The sequence below is a fragment of the Maniola jurtina genome, chromosome 4 (genome assembly GCF_905333055.1).
Source record: "Maniola jurtina chromosome 4, ilManJurt1.1, whole genome shotgun sequence".
Lineage (NCBI taxonomy): Eukaryota > Metazoa > Arthropoda > Insecta > Lepidoptera > Nymphalidae > Maniola > Maniola jurtina.
Genome location: NC_060032.1, coordinates 15736034 through 15759558, shown reverse-complemented (window position 1 = coordinate 15759558; position 23525 = coordinate 15736034). Strand labels below are relative to the sequence as shown.

At 38.3% G+C, this 23525-nt stretch overlaps 1 protein-coding gene, 1 long non-coding RNA gene and 1 other non-coding gene across 5 annotated transcripts; 1 reads left to right on the top strand and 2 right to left on the bottom strand.

Annotated features, from left to right (window-relative positions):
• Positions 1–8519: 8519 nt before the first annotated feature.
• Positions 8520–10136, bottom strand: LOC123864877. The gene is made up of 2 exons (XR_006795857.1): positions 9398–10136; positions 8520–8657 (listed from the first exon to the last, which is right to left on the bottom strand). It is a non-coding gene; the product is annotated as an uncharacterized LOC123864877 (long non-coding RNA).
• Positions 10137–10463: 327 nt separating this feature from the next.
• Positions 10464–23158, top strand: LOC123864871 (ABC transporter F family member 4-like). 3 transcript variants are annotated; one of them, XM_045905591.1, is made up of 6 exons: positions 10464–11571; positions 15775–15996; positions 16410–16593; positions 20655–20739; positions 21578–21767; positions 22353–23158. In XM_045905591.1, exons 1-6 carry the CDS (start codon positions 10611–10613, stop codon positions 22535–22537), a joined length of 1827 nt encoding a protein of 608 aa, XP_045761547.1. In that variant the 5' UTR covers positions 10464–10610; the 3' UTR covers positions 22538–23158. The 3 variants fall into 3 exon arrangements, with proteins under 3 accessions (XP_045761547.1, XP_045761546.1, XP_045761545.1); XM_045905590.1 differs by having other exon boundaries at positions 15742–15996; positions 16416–16593; XM_045905589.1 differs by having other exon boundaries at positions 15742–15996.
• Positions 23159–23452: 294 nt separating this feature from the next.
• On the bottom strand, positions 23453–23525 carry Trnav-aac. Its single transcript has one exon. It is a non-coding gene; the product is annotated as a tRNA-Val (tRNA).

Sequence of the window (23525 nt, the reverse complement as noted above, 5' to 3'; positions counted from 1 at the left end):
TAGGTACATTGAGGTACATACTCTTTGGTTGCCATATAAAAAATTATAATCTAATGAACCTGAGCAGTGAGCACGACATTGATTGTATGGTTCGGCCTCTTTAGCGTATACGGAGTGTAGCTTACTTGCATATAGTATGCCCATTTTAGAGCATTTTATTTCTATGTTTCAATACTTAGGTGCCTAGCTCGCCTAGCATATTGAAAGAGTAAAGACTGGCTGGTTTGAAATCAGAGACCAAAGCCAGGCGCATTATATCAAGCATTTTATACTAAAATCTTATAAACGCGCTTCATGCTTGTGGCAAACAACATACAACATAGATAGTTACTTACAACTACAATGCCTACAGTGTGGATACAGCATGCATCGGCAAATATTACAGAGTACCTACTTTTGTGTCAGTCCAAAATTCAAAGTGTCAATCATGTTTGGCTTTAGTTTGACTTGTAAGTAAAGATCACTATTATAATAATACTAACTGCAAGCGTTGGTGAGCAAACACTTTGATTATGTATATAGGAGAAGGATATCAAATATCTATTATTATCGATGAGCAAACACCCGTCCACACGCTTGCCAGTGCTTGTAGTTTACCACAAGCATAAAGCGTGTCCATTAGAAAGCCAAAGTGAAGATGTGAAGTTCTGTGCCAATGTGCCAAAGCCAAAAAGTCACAGCAATGTCACAGCATGTCACAGTCACACCTTTTTTTTTTTTTCTTTAAATCTGGCTTTACTCTGATTAGCCAATGTCAAGTTTGTGACATTTGCAAGTTATTGAATCTATACAAGTATGGACTCCGTCTGCGCCAGCGCCCGCCGACATACGCGCGGCGCCCCTTTAGAGCGCTTCCCAGTCAGTTTCACCACCAAAAAACACCAACTAACGCAAAAACCAGCCACTCTTAACAAAAAAAACACTCCAAACAAGCACAGCACGCGCGCCAGCGAACGCCATCGCAGACGAAGTCCAGTCAAAGACCTTTTGGTCACAGTCTATTCAAAAGGCAAGAAGCCCTGTATTTATGGTCTGTGATTTTTAAAATCTTCTGATTCCGGTGACAGTGTTGCCAAATGAATGCACTTGTTACATTTGTAGAAACTTTTGACCCACGTAAATAATGTTTGTTTCTATGACAATTTTCATAATCTTGAGAATATTTCGGTAATTTTCTCAATCAAATTAAATTTATCACTATTACAAATTAAGACGTGCTATGATGATAATATAATGACAAGAACATGAATATTTAGCGCACGAAATTTAATTGGTAATTTTCGACTCAAAGACCTTGACAACACTCATAGTCTGTTTTTATTCTGGATCTGTAGTCTGTACCACAGACCACGAATCCACGAATCCGGAGATAGACGACGAAGTTCCATAGATCTGTTTATGATTAGTAGCGAGTACTATACATACCGATAATATCGGATTATATATATAGAAAAAATCAATATCTATCTATAATAAACTTTCTTTGTATCATGGTCTTTCTATTTCACCCTCTTATGGCAATTTAACACTATACATTACACGTCTCTTTCCCACAATATAATATAGATGTAAACGGTTGCGGCAAAACGTCACGATGACGTCATGACAGCCTAGTAATTTTAGGGATGAGCCTCGAAAATCGTAATGAATCGTAAATTAAATATAGTGTCGCACTTTATCGTAAAAATATCGGTTTTTCGGTTTTCATTTACCGATTTTCGGCAAATAACCGATTTATTCAACTTTTTTTGGTCAACAAAAATAAAACAAAATAATTTAAATAATTTATTAACGATTTCAAAATCTTATTAACTATTTTTGGTTCAATGACGTGATGGTGATAAATATTAGCACGCTTAAAAATTAAGGTGGATGCGACGGGTCTGCCCGCGAAATTCAAATTTAATTTGGTTTTTCGCAATTTGTAAACTAATACGACAACGTAGGCTTATGGCATTCTATTTGCGACAATAACAGTATCATCCCCACCTATTTATTTAAAAATCTTCACTTGAAAGGGTCCAGTTTAAGAAATTAGCTCTAGTATCCACTATAACTCACAAATTAGTCGACGATACTAGAGCTAATTTCTTAAACTGAACCCTTTCAAGTAAAGGTTTTTATGTAAACCTGTGAGGATGCTACTGCCATTGGAGCAATTAAAATGCCATAAGCCTAGGTTGTTGTATTAGTTTACAAATTGCGAAAAATCAAATTAAATTTGAATTTCGCGGGCAGACCCGTCTCATGCCCTTAAGGGCCGGCGCACACATGGCGGAGTGCGGCGGAGTTCAGCGCAGAGCATGCCCGCGAAGTTTTCTATTCGCGTGACACATTACGCGAATTTCTACCATAGAATGCGCGAGCACGCGCGGGACTGCGCAAGTATCCGCACGGATGCACAATTAAATTTAGATATTATTTCAATGAGGACAAAGTCGATAATACTTTGACTGTGAAAAATGCTCTGCGCTGCGCTCCGCCATATGTGCGCCGGCCCTTAAAGTACCTAAACTAAACCTTCGTAGGGTTCCAATGCACCACAACAAACTCAGCTGGGTATTTTTTGTTATTACCATCTCACAATCACACTTAAAACTAGTCAGAGCAATTTATTCATACTATTTTTTTATCATTATCTTTTAGAAAATAAAAACTTTAGATTTCAAGATACATCTCCAAAACGTTGTTTTGAGAGATTATTATAAACTGTATAACAATTAAATATCATAAAATGAATTGCTATAAGTGTAATAATTGTAGTTTTCTGACCAGCGTTTTATGTTTAACACAATCGAACGTCTTGGACGAATTATACAAGACGCAAATGCCAAATTATCGTAGTCTTTATAAAGATATTATTCATTTAAAGTTACTGAGGTCAAGTATCAACCGATTTAAGTAATAAAATTTACATTGTCAGGAAATACAATACAAAACCAGATAATGCAACAAGAATTTTGCATAACAACATGACTTATCTCATACTTATGACATACTTTTGTGTCTTATGACACAAAAGTATGTCATTATTATTCAGTTACTAGCTGATGCCCGCAGCTTCGCCCGCGTGGAGTGGTCCTTGCAGCATCAGGATTGGAGTTGGAATCCAAATTTTTTATGAAATAATGTTGCAAAGTTCCTCTATCGATTAAAAAAGAAATGACGCAAATCGGTTCAGAAATCTCGGAGATTTTGGTGTACATAGGTAAAAAACACAACTCTCTTCTTGAAAGTCGGTTAAAAAAGTAGCCTATGTTACACCCTGGTCAATTTTCTACTTGTATGTGAAAATCCCGTTAAAATCGGTTCAGCCGTTCCGAAGATTAGCCTTTTCAAACAGACAGACAGACAGACAAAAATTTTAAAAACGTGTGATTCAGTTATGGTATCGTTCAAATAACCATATGACCTTAATATGTGGTAGTTATTTCGAAATTACAGACAGACACTCCAATTTTATTTATTAGTATAGATAGTATAGATGTAGTCATGTTTTCAACAATAATAATTGTACTTGATTCTAAAAATACCATTCAAGTGAGAGTCGGATTCGCACAGAAGGGTTCCGCACGATCGTACAAGAAATCTCAAACCAGTGTAATAAAAATGTGCAAATTAATGACGAATGTGATTTAGTTAAACTAATTATTTGATTGGGAACACAAATCTTTAATTTTTTTGTGATGTAACCATAAGTTCACGGTTTTCAAATTTTTTCGTTCAATTGTGCTATAAGACATTGCCACCAGCCAAATGTCATGATTCCTATTTTGATTCCCCCAAAATGGCAGACACGGGGGGCAGACAGACAGACAACGAAGTGATCCTTTATAGGTTCCTGTTTTCCTTTTGAGGTATGAAACCCTCGACAAATGTAAATCTTTTCCATTAAACTACATTAACCAAAATATATTCTAGTAAAATGTATGAAACAAAAAATTTACAAATTCACAAAAAAATTAAGTTTACTAAATCAGATATAGATGGCGCTGTTGCCATTAACTTGCATTGTGGCAACTGTGCCACAATGCACACTGGTTAAAATATCTTGTATAATGATATGGAAACCTTCGTGGGTGAGTCCGACTCGCACTTGACCGGATTTTTTATACCTAAAGCCTGACTAACTAAATTCGTCATCATTCCAAAACGCTAAATGGTTGCAATTTTCCGGACAATGCGTTCTTAAAACCACTTTTAGAATGACCACAACCGTTTAAGCTATCGAATAAATTATTTATAAATAAAATTATCTCTGTAATGAAAATGCCATCATCGATGTTTACAGGTATCGTACAATAATCGTCAATTGTTAAAATGTCCATGTATGTCTTCATCCGCATTGACACAGTGAGGGCCACCTCTCTGCTAAAGACTCTTACAGCAAGCTTGACCTGAAAGGTAAAATGAATTATCAATGAATTACACAAATTCGAGCAAATTGTTAGTTATAAAATTATGAGACATAAATCACAACATTTCATGATAATCTTTGACTTTGATTAGATATGTGATGTAACCACAAATTCATGATTTCGGATTTTTCCCTTTATTAATTATTGTGCTATTAGGACATTGCTAGCTACCAAATGTCATGGATTATATACGGGAAGTATCTCAAGAGCTTTGATTCCCTTGTCTTGATAGAGACACAGATAGACAGACAGAAAACGAAGTATAAGGATTCCTTTTTTCTTTGAAGATATGGAACTCTAAAAATAGAGGACCTAAATGAATTAAAATAAATGCATCCTTTACTTTATTCTTATATCAAGGACATAATTCAAGAAATTTTTGGGCTGGGTCTTAAAAATAGTGCCACTGGTGCCGCTATTTTATGCACCAATTGGTCAAACCAATAATTAGTGGGACAAATTGAACTTTAAAATGTTATACAATCTACTTTGTCCTACTTGGAGGGGCAATGTGTAATAAGCCAAAATAAAAATCGGTCAAGTGTGAGTTGGACTCGCACACAAAAGGTTCCATACCATCGCACAAGATATAACACTATTTAGCACGCTGAAAAACAGACATACAGACAAACGGACGGACAGGTGGACGGACAGCGGAGGCTTAGTAATAGAGTCTCATTGGCACCCTTCACGTACGGGACCCTAAAAATTGATACGAGTCGTTGCAATGCTAAATACTTTTGGGTGCTCCACCTGTTTCTTCATAAAATGTTTGTAAAACTTCAGTTTGGTATGGTAAGATGTCTTTACTTGCCTTCATATTATCGACAGAATTTGGTTTCAAATGTCTATCTGTTAGTCGAGTATTCCTTACAGTGCCACCAATCCCACCTACCGCATATATTTTTTCAATGATCTGACACGCAAATAGCACGGCGATTAGCGATGATTAGGTCCTTTTTCTGAAATTGTTTAAATGACATTTTAGTAGATGTGGAACATCACACATATTATGATATACTTTTTTGCCATTCATAATATAATAATAAACATTCAACCCATCATTGTCACTGCGAAGGAGACTGGTAAACTTTTTTTTAGAAAAAGTGCTATTACGAGGGCGGCACTGAAAATTTCGGGAATCAAGGAAATGACACAACATTACTATTTAAAACATGTATTTATTGCTTTTCGAAGTATTCTCCGCGAAATTTGACACATTTTTCCATATCATGGAACCAATCATTGAAGCAACCATTCCATTCGGAAGTTGGGGTCTACAAAATGGCCGTTTTGTAGGCGTCCACAGCTTCTTCAGGTGATGAAAATCTCTGACCACGCAATGTATTCTTTATTTTAGGGAAAGTACAGAAATCATTAGGGCTTAGGTCGGGGCTGTATGGCGGATGGTCTAATAATTCTATGTTTTCTTGCTCTAAAAACTCTTTTGTTCTGTGCGCGGTGTGAGAACTCGCATTGTCGTGATGGAGGATGATGCGGCGGTTGCAGTTCTCTTTACGGAGTTCAGAAACGACCTGTGGCAAACAAATGCTAGCATACCATTCTGCATTAACCGTTCTTTGTCCCTCAAGAGGAATAGTCGCAACATGGCCGGTTTTGGAGACAAACGTGGCCACCATTTTTTTTGCAACACTTCGTGAACGAACGATTTTTGTTGGCTTTAACTCATTTTCGAACACCCAAACTCGTGACTGGTTTTTTGTTTCGGGTTGGTACGCGTATATCCAGGATTCGTCACCTAATACGATGTTGTACACAGCATCCTGCGTGGAATCTTTCGAGAGTTCTGACGCACCAAGTAACGCGAGCCGCTTTTTGCTCTTCACAGAGCAAATGCGGTATCCATCGGGAAAACAACTTTTTTACACCTAACTGTTCATGCAAGATTATTTGTATTTGACTCATGCCAATGTCTAAAGTTGCCTGAATCTCGCGGTATGTCACATGTCGATCTTCCTCAATCAGCTTACGCACAGCATCAACGTTTTCTTGGGTGACTGCAGATTTTTGGACGACCTTAACGGGGATCATCACTGAGCTTGACACGTCCACGTTGACATTCAGCAAACCAGCGATAAATTGTGGTTTTAGATGGGGCTTCATCACCAAATGCAGAAATCATCCGGTCAACACACTGTTTTTGTGTTAAACCACTTCGAAAGTCGTAATAAATCATCGCTCTAGAATTTTCTCGAGTCAATTCCATTTTCTCAACGACTAAACAAGTTTGAAAAGACCTTGTGACAAGACCGAGAATCTTTTTTTAAATAAATAAATGGTATTCGATTTTTAAAACCAAGGAGTTTTCAATTAAAAAGATTTTAATATGACAGGGACGGTGGAAATATTCCATTCCCGATACTTTTAGTGCAGCCTATGTATGCCATAAATGATCTTCTTAACGACTTAAATATAATATAAATAAAAATATGGGTCTCCCTGCTAGGGCCCGCTGCATAGACCAAATTGCAACACCCAAAACTGGGTATCTATAATACTACCATGTACAATCATAGTATTTTGTTCCAAACTAGAGGATGCCCGCGACTTCGTCCGCGTGGATTTAGGTTTTTAAAGATCCCGTGGGAACTGGTTGATTTTCCGGGATAAAAAGTTGCCTATGTCAATTACAGGGACGCAAGCTACCTTAGTACCAAATTTCATACAAATCGTACAGCGGATAGGTTTTTAAGAATCCCGTGGGAACTCTTTGATTTTCCGGGATAAAAAGTAGCCTGTGTCCGTCCCCGGGATATAAGCTAACCCTATACCAAATTTCGTCAGAATCGGTTAAACTGTTGGGCCGTGAAAAAGTAGCAGACAGACAGACAGACAGACAGACAGACAGATAGACAGACAGACAGACACACTTTCGCAATTATAATATTAGTATGGATGTTAGATTTAAGGAAAGTATTTATGGAATTGCTATAAAAAAACAAATAAACAAGTGTAAATTAAAAATTTATAACACCCCCGACGACGACGAAAGTATCAGAGTTTTCCAAAACATCATTTTCAAATAAATAATTATGTATCAAGGCAACGTCCATCTTGACAGCTTGACATTTGTCAATTGACATAATATTATGAACCTAACGGTTATGTAACCTTCTTTTCTACAAGAAAACTAGAAAAGAGCTGATAACTCTTAAACGGCTGAACCAATTTTTTTAGATTATAGCTAAGAACACTCTCGATCAAGCCACCTTTCAAACAAAAAAAAACTAAATTAAAATCGGTTCATTCGTTTAGGCGCTACGATGCCACAGACAGATACACAGATACACAGATACACACGTCAAACTTATAACACCCCTCTTTTTGGGTCGGGGGTTAATAAAAAAGATCTTCATGTGCATCTGACATCTGAAACTGCTGAACCGATTTTTTAAATTCTTAGACCAGTAGAAAGCTGAGCAATTCATGAGTGACATAGGCTGTATTTTATTTTCAAAAAGTTAGAGATCTTTACTAAAATTGTAATTAGCTACCTGTGCATGTCACTTTTTCATAGCTTAACAATAAAACCAATTTAGATGTTTACCAGAAAGATAGCTTGCATCCTGAAGATGGATACCATACTATATACATATACTGGAAAATTAAATAAAGTCTAAATAAAGCCATTATTGTTTTTCTACAGACAAAATGACGGGTGTAAGCTTGTATAGTGAATGTAAAATAAGTAGTACAGATTCTTAATATGAGGTGTATGAATATAGTCTGCACATTGTATAAAAACAGAAATCAGCCAAGTTTGTGTATTTAATCCTTAGTCTATGACATTCAATTCCATCAGCCTGTATGCGTTCACTGCTGGGCATAGGCCTTTCCAAGAGTGGGCCACCAAACACGGTTCTCCACCTTCCGTGTGGACTATACAAATTTCAAACCCCTTATGGGTTGAATTTTCAAAAATCCCTTCTTAGCTACGTCTACCGTAATGACTATTTGCATACCAAAATTCAGCCCCATCCGTCAAGTAGTTTGAGCTGTGCATTGGTAAGTCAGTCAGTCAGTGATTTTTATATGTATAGATATATGGTATGATATTTAATAAACCACTGTTTTACTTGCCTCAATTTGTTCAGGAATGCCTGGTATAGTTCCAACATGTTTCTTTTTCAGTTTTGTAGCTTCTCACACAGCACCTCAGGTGCAGGATTTCACTGTGTTCCCAGTGTAAACACCAATTCAGATGACCAACTCCTTATTCTGGAAAGTTAAGGCAGAAACATAAAGTAAATGGTAAATTATATTATCATTCATTAATAGAGTAAATTTTCTTTTTTAGCTCAACAAAAGAACCAGATTTGGAGAAATCCCACAGGGAAACAGCTTGCATCTGGAGACACAGATAGGCATTTTAAGAGCCATGCTTTTTATCCTAGAAAATTAAAGAGTATCCATCTCATAGATAGGAATTTTGAAAAACCGAAACAAAGTCATGAGTATCAAAGTGTTTATTTTATAGGAAGCTTTGAAGTGTATTAAAGAGTTCACACTTCACAATGAACAACATAATGAACATTTTTAGCCACTCATCAGTGAGAATATCCCTGTTTATTTGGTATAATGGATATATTTGGATTTGGCATGTTTAATGAAGAAATTCATCTGAAATTAATCCATACCAATATTATGAACGTGAAAGTGTAACTGTAACTTTTCACAGCCTATCCATTTAACCAATTTTGACGAAATTTTGTGGTGATAGCTTGCATCTCGGAGATGGATGCAGGCTATTTCTTGTTCCATGAAATGAAAGAGTTCTTAAAAATCTAATTCCACGTGGATGAAGTCACAGGCATCATCTATTTGGCACTGAAATAGCTTGCATCCTGGAGGAGACATAGGATACTAATTTTCATCCCAGAAAATGAAAGAGTTCCCATGGGATTTAAAAAATCTAAGTCACGCGAACAAAGTCGCGGGCATCATCTAGTAATACTTACTCTGTGATGACAAAACTATGCTTTCCACCTCCTTAATTGCAGTCTTATTTAGTTATCATACTGCATGCATGTATGAGAGTCCCTTTAGCCTTTTCCATCCAGTCGTTCTCGTCCAGCCACTCTCCTGAGGTAGTTTTTCCAGCAGCTTGCACTTGGAGGTTGTTTTACATGCCCTTATCGCCTTCACAGTAAGAACACCCCCAGAAGTCCCCAGAACCCCCAGAAGATGTTTGGTGCATCTTCGGCATTCGCTAGATGTGGGCCACCTTTCCTTTGATCTTCGTGAAAACGCAAAATGCAAGTCCAAACCAAGGAATACATTTCTCAATCGCGGTTATGGTTATTAGCGCTCACTGATTCTTTATACGAGTGTATACAAAACAAGTATACTCAATTTAAGAAAAAAAGACGATGAATTTCTAAGAAAAACATATGAAACAGTGATTTAAATTGGCTAAAAAGTTTTCGTATTTTATTGATTTCTACGTTACGCCATTTTTATTGATTTTAGTTTTATCAACAGTGTTGTCGACATTTGATTTTATTTCCCCCAAATTCAGATTTTTAATCGTACCTATTGAAATGAGAAATCCAATGAACGACATTGAACATTTTTATATTTTGTATGTTACTGCTACTCTGTTTTATATTACTTTATTCAAAAAATGGTTATCATGTTATATCACTGTAATTTCAAACCTAAATATATTATTTTACTTAAATTTGCTCTATGATTCTTAAAAACCTTTAATTTTGGCAACATGAAATTTAAAGTTAAATCCAATAAAATATTATACTTTTTTCTATAAAAATCTAAGCTCGTTTTTCTTCCACCTTTAGGGTAAAACCCTTAGCTGGTCACACTCTTCGTGCGACCATTCCATATAACTATAATACATATAGTAATAAAAAATTTCAAACGTGTGCGTAAAATATAGCTGTGGTAGTGAAGCGAGAAGCTTAATGTCTACCCATACTAATTATGTGAGATAGAAGACATGTACTTGCAATGTACCTAAGCATATTTGAAATACCGTAGGATAGCCGGCCCTGAGTCTGTACTAAGGCCTTCAAAAATATGGAATTATGGAAAATATAACCTAAAAAAGTGTTGCGAAGTTGCGAAATAAAAAAAACACATTAAAAATCTTATCAAAATCGTGTACTCGTGTATAAATTTTTATTCGTCACGTGTAGATAAAACTCGTAGGACATGAAATCAAAATCTTTCGATGTGCCAAAATCCCCGGCGGACAAGGTGAAGCAAAATAAAACGTATGACTTTATAAACTTTTATAAGTCTGCCGCCGAAACTAATGTTAAATTAAAATCTGATAATGGGAGTAGCAAAGAGAATGGTGTTTCGAATAAACTACGCACTCCTAAACGTGTATCAAATAAAAACAAGAAGAAACCCCAAAATGATAGTGTTGATATGTCTAATATAATTAATATTAATGGTGATAGCATAATACATGCTGCCGAAAGCTCTTCCCTCGACGAGTCTAAGGTAACATCAACTCCTTATACAGTGAAAAAAGGTGCAGAACCAAAAGTTAAATCGATAATAAAAAACAAATCTTTAATAAACAGTTCGCTCAATGTTTCCAATGTAAGTATTTCCAGTAACCCCAAAAAGAGAAATAAGTCAGTTAGTTTTATGCTCGATGACACAGAAGAAGTTGCTATAAAGAGGTGCAAATCAGAAGAAACAGTTAATAAACTAGAGAAAAGTATAGGGAAAACTAAAAAGCCTAAAAAGTTCAAAAAGAAGCAGCAAGATGAAAAAGAGAATAAGAGTGATGCAAGCAACATGGTTACTGACACAGTTCCAACTGAAGCTGTAGCAACCACATCCAAGCTACATATTAATGATAATGTAGAAACTATACAAACTACAGATACTGATAGTATAAAATCAAAAGGTACACCAGAGAAAAAAAAACGAAATAAGCTAAAGAAAGCTAAAAACATTACAGCAGAATCTGAAAGTTCTGAAGTTGTTAAAAATGAAGGCGATGAACATAAATTAAAAAAAATCAAAAAGAAAAAGCGGCATATCAAATCAGTTGGCACAGATAATACTGAGACAGAAGGTGAACCCGCCCAAAAGTCTTCCAAAAAAGATGTTAAGCCAGAAAAAATAGCACAAGATTTGGAGAATCTCACTATAGGTAAGTTCTACTGATTTATTACTTTACTTTTACTATGGGAACTCTTTGATTTCAGGGGTAAAAAGTAGCCTATGTCACTCTCAGGTCTTTAATTATACCTAAAGGAATCCTCGGTGCGTTGGTGATAAAGTAATTAAACGGCACGAGTTCCTTTGTAAAAATTTAGTTTTAACTTTTCTCACAACAACATAAAATAAACAATGATAACAAAAACAGTCCTGACGTATAATAATCTGAGTGAAGGTTTTTTTTTCTTTTTTTTAAACTTTTATTTTTAAATAACTATGTGTGTAACCTACATCACTCCCCTCCAGAGGCCGTGTCTACGGACGATAATAATCTGGAAATCGTACTCGTCTGCCGGAACGCGTGGTTCGCAATCCGGCTTGTTGCTGGGGAACATCTGGAGGTTTAGGTTGGGGAGGATTAGGTGGTTTGGGTAAGGTAGTATCGTCAGATAATATGTAGGCTGGCTTTAGTCGGTCAATTGATACAGTCACGTCTCGGCCCTTAACTTTTAATCTAAAGGTTTTAGCGCCTCTCTTTAAAACTTCGTATGGCCCTGTATAAGCTGGCTGCAAGGCACCATGTAGCGTGTCTTCCCTAAGGAATACGTGGCTGCAGGTGCTCAGCTCTTTAAATACGAAGGTTTTAGGTTTAGAGTGGTGCTGAGTTGGTACTGGTTGTAGCTTCTCGGCAAAGGATCTCAAGCGAGCTGAGAAGTCGGTGATGTCGGTGGTGTAGCTTGCGATATTTTGGCCAAAAAATTCGCCAGGTAAGCGCAGTGGCTCACCGTACACCAGCTCGGCTGATGAGGCATTAAGGTCCTCTTTGATTGCGCTTCTTATGCCAAGAAGTACAAGTGGTAGAGACTCGGTCCAATTCTCGTCAGCGTGACAAGTTATAGCTGCTTTCAGCTGTCGATGAAAGCGCTCGACTAAACCGTTGCACTGTGGGTGGTAAGCGGTTGTGCTGCGGTGCTGAAATCCAATGGATTTGGCCAACTGCTGGAAAAGTGCCGATTGAAACTGCATTCCACGATCCGTTATGACATCCACTGGACTTCCGTAGCGCGACACCCAACAGGAAACAAAGGCTTTGGCAACCGTCTCGGCGGTTATGTCGGTGATTGGGACAGCTTCCGGCCATCGCGTGAAACGATCGACGGCTGTCAAGCAATACCGAAAACCGTTTGAATATGGTAGTGGGCCGACCAGGTCTATGTGGACATGTTTGAATCGCGCTGAAGGTAAAGGAAGCGTACCCAAAGGTGACGACACGTGTCGGCTTACCTTAGTGCGCTGACAGTCCAAACATGCCTTAGCCCATTCACGGCAGTTTTTGCGCATGAGAGGCCAAACAAAACGTTGTGCAACGAGCTTAGCTGTAGCGTTAGGACCAGGATGGCTAAGGGAGTGGAGGCAGTTGAAGATTTGCCTACGACAGCTCTCAGGGACGAAAGGTCTGGGAGTCGGGGTACTGACGTCGCAGTACAATTCGGTACGACTGCCAGGGACTATCATTTTGGTGAGACGAAGAGATGTTTCACCTTTAAGGTAGTTTGCAAGCTCGGAGTCTGTGGTTTGAGACTTGGCCAGGACTTCTAGATCGACTGGCATTTGTAGTTCGTATATGCTGGAAAGAGTGTCGGCCACGACATTGTCTTTGCCCGCGATATGTTGGATGTCTGTCGTAAACTGTGAGATGAAGTCCAAGTGTCTATACTGCCGTGGCGAACAGTTACTTTTCCGCTCATGGAAAGCGTAACATAGCGGTTTGTGGTCAGTATAGACAGTGAAGTGGTTGGCCTCTAGCATGTGGCGAAAGTATTTAATTCCTTCATATATTGCAAGGAGCTCACGATCGTATGGCGAGTATTTAACCTGCGATGGGCTCAACTTACGCGAGAAGAATGCTAGGGGCTGCCAAGCTCCATCCACGTATTGTTGTAGAGCTGCTGCGATGGCTTTGTCTGAAGCGTCCGTGACGAGACCTAGTTTACCATCGGGATGAGGATGCGCCAGTAGGGCTGCATTGCACAGACTTTTCTTGCAGTCCTCGAAAGCTTGCAGTGATCTTCCTTCTATGACGACCGGATGGGAAGCTTTTACGGATCCGGTTAGCAGAGCATTCAGAGGGGCCTGGATTTGGGCAGCGTTGGGCAAAAATCGTCTGTAAAAATTTATCATGCCCAAGAATCGCCTCAGCTCTCTGACGGTTTTGGGAGCAGGGATATCCGCGATAGCCTTGACTTTGCTATCTAAGGGTTTCGTACCTTTTTCAGAAATTTGGTAACCCAGGAATGTTACTTCAGGTGCGCCAAAGACGCATTTGGCCGTGTTCACGAGTACGCCGTATTCTTGCATACGTGTGAAGAGTTGGCGCAAATGTTCTTCATGCTGTTCCTGAGTCCTGGAAAATACCAAAAAGTCATCGAGGTATGTGTAGCAAAAGTCAAATCCACGTGTCAGCTCATCCACGAATCTCTGAAAAGTCTGCCCTGCGTTCCGCAATCCGAACGTCATAAAAGGAAATTCGTATAATCCGAAGGGAGTTGTAATGGCAGTCTTCGGAATGTCTTCCTCAGCAACAGGGATTTGGTTATAAGCCTTGACCAAATCTATAACTGAAAAGTACTTACAACCAGTTAAGCTGTGGGAAAAGTCATGTATGTGACGTATTGGGTATTTGTCTGGTATCGTCCTTGCGTTGAGTAACCTGTAATCACCACAAGGACGCCAGCCATTATCTTTTTTGGTCGCAAGGTGGAGAGGTGATGACCACGGACTGTCAGAAGGACGAGCGGTGCCATTAGCCAGCATCGCGTCAAACTCCTGTCTGGCGATTTTCAGTTTATCTGGAGCCAGCCTTCGGGGTGAACACGACACTGGGGGTCCTGGTGTAGTGCGGATATGGTGTTGTGTGGTGTGTTTCACTATACCTGGTGTACCGGCGGGGCGAGTGATACCCGGAAATTCAGATAAAATATTGTGATATCTGCTGTTGCCGCCGGTTGGAACCTTCACACTTGTTACAAGCATATCAGAAGTAGATATATTCTTACAGTTAGCCAATGTAGCCGTAGTTGCTATAGAAGTGAGATTATCTAATAAACGCTTGTTGCGACAATCTACTACAAGGTTGTAATAATTTAGAAAATCTACGCCTATTATTGGTTTTGTAACATCTGCTACAACGAAACGCCACACAAAAGTCCTACGAAGTCCGAAATCTAAAGCTAAATTCACAAAACCGTAAGTAGCTATCACAGAACCGTTAGCTGCACTCAAAGTATATTCAGTCCGAGTACGACGTTCACGTAGCGCTGATCGGGGGAAAACACACAGATCGCTACCGGTGTCGATCAGGAATTGCGTCTTCGACGATCGATCAGTGACGAACAGGCGACCAGTAGTTGATGAAGGACGATCGTTTGTCGCCGTTACCGACCGCCCATCGAGTTTTCCGACTTGAAGTCACAGGGGCGTACGCACAGGCTTTATCTCCATACTTGTTATGATACCAACAGAGCGGAAACTTCCTGTAGCTGGATTGTGTTCGTTGCCTTGAGGAATTACGCGTGCCTTGGGATGTGCGAGAACGTGATCTGCTGTTTCTCTGCGTCGCCATTTGTTGAACCTGCTTCCGTAGCTCAGCTATTCCCTCAGTGAGGTCGCTGATGAGTGAGCTAGGGACCCGTACTCCAACTTTAAAAATATTGTTGTGTTTTGTCGACTCGTTCCCCTCGCTATCGCCGGGCGGCGATGTTGCCGACGTGCCTCGTACGTCCTTACTCATGTTCGTATATAGAGGTCACCAGTAAAGGAATCCTCGGTGCGTTGGTGATAAAGTAATTAAACGGCACGAGTTCCTTTGTAAAAATTTAGTTTTAACTTTTCTCACAACAACATAAAATAAACAATGATAACAAAAACAGTCCTGACGTATAATAATCTGAGTGAAGGTTTTTTTTTCTTTTTTTTAAACTTTTATTTTTAAATAACTATGTGTGTAACCTACAATACCCATGCAAAAAACATGTCGATCCATTGCTTGTGACGTGATTGAAGGACAAACTAATAAACCAACAAACAAACACACATTTATATATGTAGTAATATTTTTGTTTTCGTATTATATAAAACAAATTGCTTTTTAAACTTATCCCAGGTGACAATGCACATACTCTCACTGATCTTTTAGATGAAATGACAGTTTTAGACAAAAATAAGAAAAAGAAAAACAAGAAGAAAGCCAAAGATAAAGAAAGTAAACAGAAAAAAGGTAAACCATTAAGTGCAAGCAATACAAACAGTGAGGGTGATGGTGCGGAAGAGAAAAAGAAAGGCAAAGATAAAAAAAAGAAGATAGATAAGGCAAATACAAATAATGCTCCAGATGAAAGTATGAATACTGATGGTGAAGGTAATTTTTCAATTCCCAAAATAAATAATCTTTAATCATAGAAAAGGTTTATTGTTTTTACAGTTCCTGTATATGTATTATCATATATAATGTTCTTAAAATTGTGTAGTCTGCCCCTGGTCAGTGTGTTAGACTGTGGTCAAACCCCTTTTCACTCTGACAGGAGGAGACCCATGCTCAGTAGTGAGCCGGCGATAAGCTGTGAAAAACTATCAGACAGGCAGACAGACAACTTTCGTATTTATAATGTTAGTATGGATAATGAATATCACTCACAAGTGAGACAGTTTAAAACACTATTTTGTGTTTCACTTATTACTTCGCTACCTAATTTGTCTTCAACCAAACCTCAACTCTGCATTGTAAACACCTTGTCATACCATATTCAAACAAATAAACTATTTCATTTCAAGGTACAGAAGAAAAAGAGAAAGCGAAATTGAAACGTAAGTTGAACAAGGCCAAAAAGGGTGTAGCCAACGTGGACAGACACTTAACGTCAGTTATCATTGAGAACTTGCCTCTGGCACTTATGTTCACTTACAAGAAACTGTTGTCCGAGCACTTTGAGAAGTTTGGATTGATAAGACAAGTTGGGTAAGTGCTTAAACTTTGACTTTGCCTACACTTATGTTTCAGTAAAAATGAGACAGATTTATGCCAGCGGTATAACACTGTCTCGTTTTAACAGTGTCTTAAGTCTGAGCAAAGTCAAACTGCACTCTATAGATAGCCTTAGTCTATGTTACATATATGTATTTTAAACTCAACATCTAAGAACGGAGTTTGGAAAATTCAACCCCTTAGAGGGTAAAACAGGAGTTTTTGAGGACGAAATTGCGGCCATAAGCTATTTTTTCATAAGATTGGATAGTTTTGGCTTCAGTTTGTAGCCTTCTAGATGCAAGTGAGAAAGAAAATGGTATATTACTGTTCAGGCCGGAAATAATGCACTTAGGCCAAGTAATATTGGAAGAATGAGGTGACCCTGAGTATTTCCAAAGTGCACTAAACAAGGCTATTAATTGCTATTTCTACCTGGCCCTAATAATAAAAAAGTTAAAGAGTTAAAGGTCATATACCACCAGACGGTAATCATAGAAGATCCGAGAAAACGAAAAACAGTAGTTCAGTGTCAAAGATGCCAACAGTATGGACATACAAAAAACTACTGCATGAAACCTTACCGCTGTGTTAAATGTGCAGGAGCTCACAAAACCTCAACATGCACAAAAACTGATCGCAATACACCAGCCATGTGCGCTCTATGCCTGGGTCCTCATCCAGCTAACTACAAAGGGTGTGAGGTGTACAAAGAAATCCTCAACAGGAAAACCAAAAAACAATACCCTAAAAAACAAGGGCAAGACCACCAAACATTCAAAGACAGTGATAAAATATCTCATCCAATTAATTTAAATTCCGTCAGTAGCAGACCACCAGCCAATCGAAACCCAAAAGAAAAGAAAACATATGCTGAAGCTACCAACTCAAAGCCACAAGAGTCAGATACAGAATCAAATGCATATAAAACATTAGAACACATGTTTATCAAGCAATCTGAAAAAATTGATTTTCTCCTACAACAAATGAGTACCTTGCTTCAACTCATAACAACGTTAATTTCAAAGGCACCAAAATAGGTTTAAAAATAGGTACTTGGAACATTAATGGATTATCTCCCAACAAAGATGAAGTAGAAATACTACTTCATATGCACAAACTTGATATTTTCCTCATATCAGAAACTCATTTTGTTAGTAACAGTCTGATAAAGATAAAAGGGTATAATATCTATCACACTAATCACCCAGATGGAACTGCACATGGAGGAACTGCAGTCATCATAAAAGCAACAATAGAGCACTATGAACTACCCCAATACAGCACTGAACAAATCCAAGCAACTTCAGTATCTATTTCGGACAAAAATGGCCTTTTTAATATCTCAGCTGTTTACTGTCCACCAAAACACAGGATATCTGAGGAACAATTTTCAAAGTTCTTTGGTAGCCTTGGTAACCGCTTTGTTGTTGGTGGTGACTGGAATTCCAAGCATCTCCATTGGGGCTCCAGGCTAATAACCACTCGAGGAAGGGAACTAAAGAAGAGTGTGGATAAAAACGTCCTTACTACTATTGCAACACCAGAACCCACGCACTGGCCTACAGACCCAAATAGACTGCCTGATGTTCTAGACTTCTTCATTTATAAGGGATTGTCTCGACTCTTCTTCACAATCAGTTCAACCTTAGATGGTTCCTCAAATCATATCCCAGTGATACTGACCATGAGTGCCCAAGTAACAAACAGTATGAAAAGGCTACAACTTTATAACAAAAGAACTGACTGGGAGGCGTTTCGTGGTATAGTAAATGATGAGCTTCAACTAAAAATAGCGCTTAAATCAGAGGAAGACATTGATAATGCTACTACTAAGTTTATGACTACTGTTCAGTCAGCTTGTTGGAAGTGTACACCAGAAATATCCAATTCTTCACCGAGACATAAATCAGTTCCATCCTAAATTAAACTTCAAATAATGGAAAAAAGAAGACTACGAAGAGTATGGCACATTAGTAGACACCCAGAAGACAAAACAGTACTTAACAAAGCAATTAAGGACCTTAAAGACGCCATAGCTAAATCAAAGGATACTCTAACAGAATCATATCTGGAATCGTTGACAGCAACAAGTGTTACTAATTACTCCCTTTATTGTGCGTGTAAAAACTTAAATAAGCCTACAGACCCCAAGCCACCACTTAGATTGGAGGGCAACACATGGGCCAGAAGCCAGCAACAAAAAGCTGATGCTTTTGGAAACCACTTGGCCCAAATATTCACACCAAATGAAACTGATCCAGACAGTGACGAGACAGATATAGAAGACGTCCTTGGTCAGCCTTTCCAGTTGGATCTGCCCATCACGCCAACCAACCCAAATGAGATTATTAACATAATAAAACGTATGGATGCCAAGAAAGCGCCTGGTTTTGATCTAATTGATAAAAGAGTCCTATCGGAACTACCGCGAAAAGGTATTATGTTCCTCACCATTTTATTTAATGGCATCATTCGTGTTGGTTATTTCCCAGCTCTGTGGAAGGTCTCGCAAATTATAATGATAGCAAAGCCTGGTAAACCCGTTCAAGAAATAACCTCATACAGACCAATCAGTTTATTACCGGTGATATCAAAAATTTGTGAAAAAGTTGTGTTGCAAAGGCTTATGAAAGAACTCTGCTCAAGATGTATCATCCCAGACCATCAATTTGGCTTCCGGCAGCATCATGGAACTGTTGAGCAAGTACATAGGGTATGCAGAACAATAAGAGATGCACTGGAACACAAAGAATACTGCTCTTCTGCTTTCCTCGATGTGCAGCAAGCATTTGATAAAGTGTGGCATACAGGACTACTATTCAAAATTAAATCGCTACTACCTCATACATTCTTCGGTCTATTGAAATCCTACCTGACTGATAGAATATTTCAAGTCAAAGAAGGTGAATACACTTCACCGTTTCACCCAATCACAGCTGGCGTGCCACAAGGCTCAGTGCTAGGTCCTGTGCTTTACACAATCTATACAAGTGACCTACCTCAAATTGACGATGTCACTGTGGCTACATTTGCGGATGATACAGCTGTTCTTGCTCGCAGTAAATCTCCTGAAGAAGCTTCAGCTATTCTGCAACGTGGACTAAATGAGATCGACAAATGGCTGTCAAAATGGAGGATAAAAACGAGCGCTTCAAAATCAGTCCATATAACATTTACTCTTCGTCGAGGAAACTGTCCTCCGGTCTCGCTGCGTAACAATCAGCTACCACAAAGCGACAACGTTAGGTACCTGGGAATGCACTTAGATAGAAGGCTAACCTGGAAGAAACATGTCCAAATAAAGAGGGATGAGATCTATCATAGATATAGAGGACTGTACTGGATGCTCTCAAGGAACTCCAGACTCTCTCTAGACAACAAGTTACTGATATACAAAGCAATAATAAAGCCAATATGGTCATATGGCATACAACTTTGGGGATCAGCATGCAACTCCAATATTCAAATTATACAAAGAGCTCAAAATTATATTTTGAAACAACTGTCCAACGCGCCATGGTTCCTACAAATATCGGAAATTCATGAGCACTTAAACATTAACACAGTAAAGGAAGAAATTCTAACTTATAGTTGCAACTACAAAACAAGGCTTACTAACCACCCAAATCGCCTGGCAGTGCAGCTGACAATGCCACAGGCAATCCGTCGACTAAAGAGAAAGCATATACTAGACATTTAGCTGAGACTTATGGAGTTTTCCCGCTGGGGAAGTTTTCTCCTAATGAACGCCAACTTCCTCCAACCAATCTGCTCATAGTCCACCGACTGATCGCATGATAAGGCAACCCCTCAAAAAAAATAAAAAAAAATTGCTATTTCGGCTAAGACTTGTACAGTTTTTTCTCTAATTTGCGAGAAAACAGTCAAAAAAAGAAATCAAGAAAAAAGTTACATGACTATTTTGTAATTAGACAATAATAATAAATTGTACACTTGCCAAGTAAAATCTTATAATGCTTCTTTCGATGAACTGAGTACTCATTTTCATTAAACAGAGAAAACCTAGTTAACAGGTTTTAAACTGTTTTCAGGGTTGCTGAAATGTATCCTACTGAAGAGCCTAGGCCTGTGTTCACTACATCAATCAATTTCGCCAGTGAAGATGCTGCAGAGAAGGTAAACCAAATACATCCATTGCCGGCTCACTATTGAGCACAGGTATGCTATCAGAACGAGAAACGTTTGGCCATAGCTTACCATACGTATGTACTTAGTTGAAGTTCCTCAGACACGTACGAAGTGATTTGCTTCCTTGTTTCTAATCTGAACCACTAGGATATGGAACGCTGGAAGGGACAAGTGTAAATTAAAAATTTATATCACCCCCGACAAGTGAAGGTTACAGTAACTAGAAAAGAGCTGATAACTTTCAAACAGCTGAACCGATTTTCTTGGATTATAGCTAAGAACACTCTCGATCAAGCCACCTTTCAAACAAAAAAAAACTAAATTAAAATCGGTTCATTAGTTTAGGAGCTACGATGCCACAGACAGATAGACAGATACACAAACTTATGACACCCCTTTTTTTGGGTCGGGGGTTAAAAATTGATGCCAGAAGGCAACAATTTTATACTATATCTTCTTCTTTTCTTCTCTATGGTTCTTTGTACTGCGGCTTTGTGTTCCGCAATAATTCCGCCAATGTCGACTCGGTGGAGAGAACAACGTGGTAATTGCTTGTCGGTTTTTGGATTCCTTTCTTGAGAGACTTTTCCTATCCTTTGTTAGACCTAGACATCACAAGACATACACAATGTATTAGTATAAATCATAGGGGTATAAATAATGAGCGTTTAGTATTATTTAGTTAGTGTGGTTTTATAATATATTTATCGCTATCGGCCGTTCGCGGGTAGTAGTCGGGGTCTAGTGCTGTTTAACTTTATCTTGTTCTGTACTAATTTTGTAGTGTACAATAAAAGTATATTCATTCATTAATTTTCATTTATAGGCATTAGAAGATGACAACACGGTGTTCGAAGGCGCCCGCATCCGTGTGAAGCGCCCCTTATCGCCGACTCTCACTACGTTGGTGGTTCGATCGTACGCGAAACTAACGGAGCAAGCTGTGAGCTCAGTGTTCAGTAGTGCGGGACGAATCAGGAGTATCAGGCTTTTGATTAAAGGGAAGAAGGCATTATGTGAGTTGATTTGATTCTTCTTATAAAAAAACTCCCAAAAGACATACTGGAGATGGCTTTCTTTTTTAGGGTTCAGTACCTCAAAAGGATAAACAGAACCCTTATAGGATCACTTTGTTGTCTGTCTGTCTGTCTGTCGTGTCGTCAAGAAAACCTATAGGGTACTTCCCGTTGACCTACAATCATGAAATTAGCCAGCTAGGTAGGTCTTATAGCACAAGTAAAGGAAAAATCCGGAAACCATGAATTTGTGGTTACATCACAAAAAAAAATTAAAATGTGTTTCAATTTTCAAAGTAAGATAACTATACCAAGTGGCTTATCATATGAACAAGCTTTACCTGTACATTCTAACAGATTTTCATTTCTTTTTATCCAAAATAGTTTTTGATTTATCATACAAAATGTCGGGAAAAATACCTGAGTATAACAACAAATAATAAAAATTTCAAAATAGCCGCCGCCGTGCAAATAGAGAAATTAAAAAGTACATGTTGTTATATCTTGTATCATCCTACGGAACCTTTCGTGTGCGAGTCCAACTCGCACTTGACCGGTTTTTATTAATCTTATTTTTAATTACAGCCACAGCATTCATAGAGTTTGATGGTCCTAAGTCCGTGGAGCGAGCCATCAAAATGGCGGAAGAAGTCAAAATTGGCGGGAAAAATATCCACGTGGCCAAGTTCGAGCTGCGCGCCTCGAATATGCAGATAAAACAAGAGAATCCCCAAGAAGAGAATGAGAGCAGTGATAATTCCAATGAATAATAATAGTAGTAATTTATTTCTCCACACCCAATGGGTAATTTTTATAGCTAAGTGTCTATTGGCAAGTTTTCTTGCAAAAGTTACTTGTGGCTACTTTTTGTCATTGAAGGTACCTAAATAGTTCCAAAGTTCATAACAGGAACTTCTAACAAAAGATCGAGGCTTTGGCGTCACTGGTAGGCGTCAAATGTACTAACAGGTAGCCTTAAAGTAGCCCTATTTTTCTTTGATTTTACGTTACCATAGCCTAATATTTGATAGATCGTCGATTCAGGATCAAAGCGAGAGTTCCCTAGCTCTGGTTCTTCTGGTTGGAATTTTAAAACCCGTGAATTTGATGCGGGTTACTATAAAATAACTCTATATACCATGGTATCTATCATATATTTAACTTGTTACATAACTATTTAAGTTGTAAGATATAGCCCCAAAGGCTTGTGTTCAAAGCTAGGTACTATATTTATTTCATTTATGAAATGAAACAGCATTTTTACAGATAAGTTTTGGTCTGTTTAAGCTACTATGTAATGATTTTCTGTTGTAACGATGATTATATTGTTCTATTGTTTCCGTATTTTAATAATGTTAGACAATAAAAAGCTTATTACTTGTACAATTTAACTTTTTTGTTTTATTTCGTCTTAAAATTCGTCATGGTTTGCGCTTGGTGACAAAGCTGTGATAATCATCATCATCTTGTCTCTTACCTTATAGTGGCATGAAATACTGAACATGGCCTTAGAAATGTGTTCCATGCCTTACTGGTTCGCATCCGAAACAAGTTTCAACTGTAGGTTGAGAAAAAATTATGTAAAATTATAAACTTACTAGAAAAGATTTGCTTATTTTTTATTGAAATAATTGTTTCAGGCGGTTGAATACTGTTTTAATTATAGAAAAAAAAATAAAAAACTATGTTTCCGCCCGGGATCGAACCGGGGGCCTTCTGCGTGTTAGGCAGATGTGATAACCGCTACACCACGGAAAC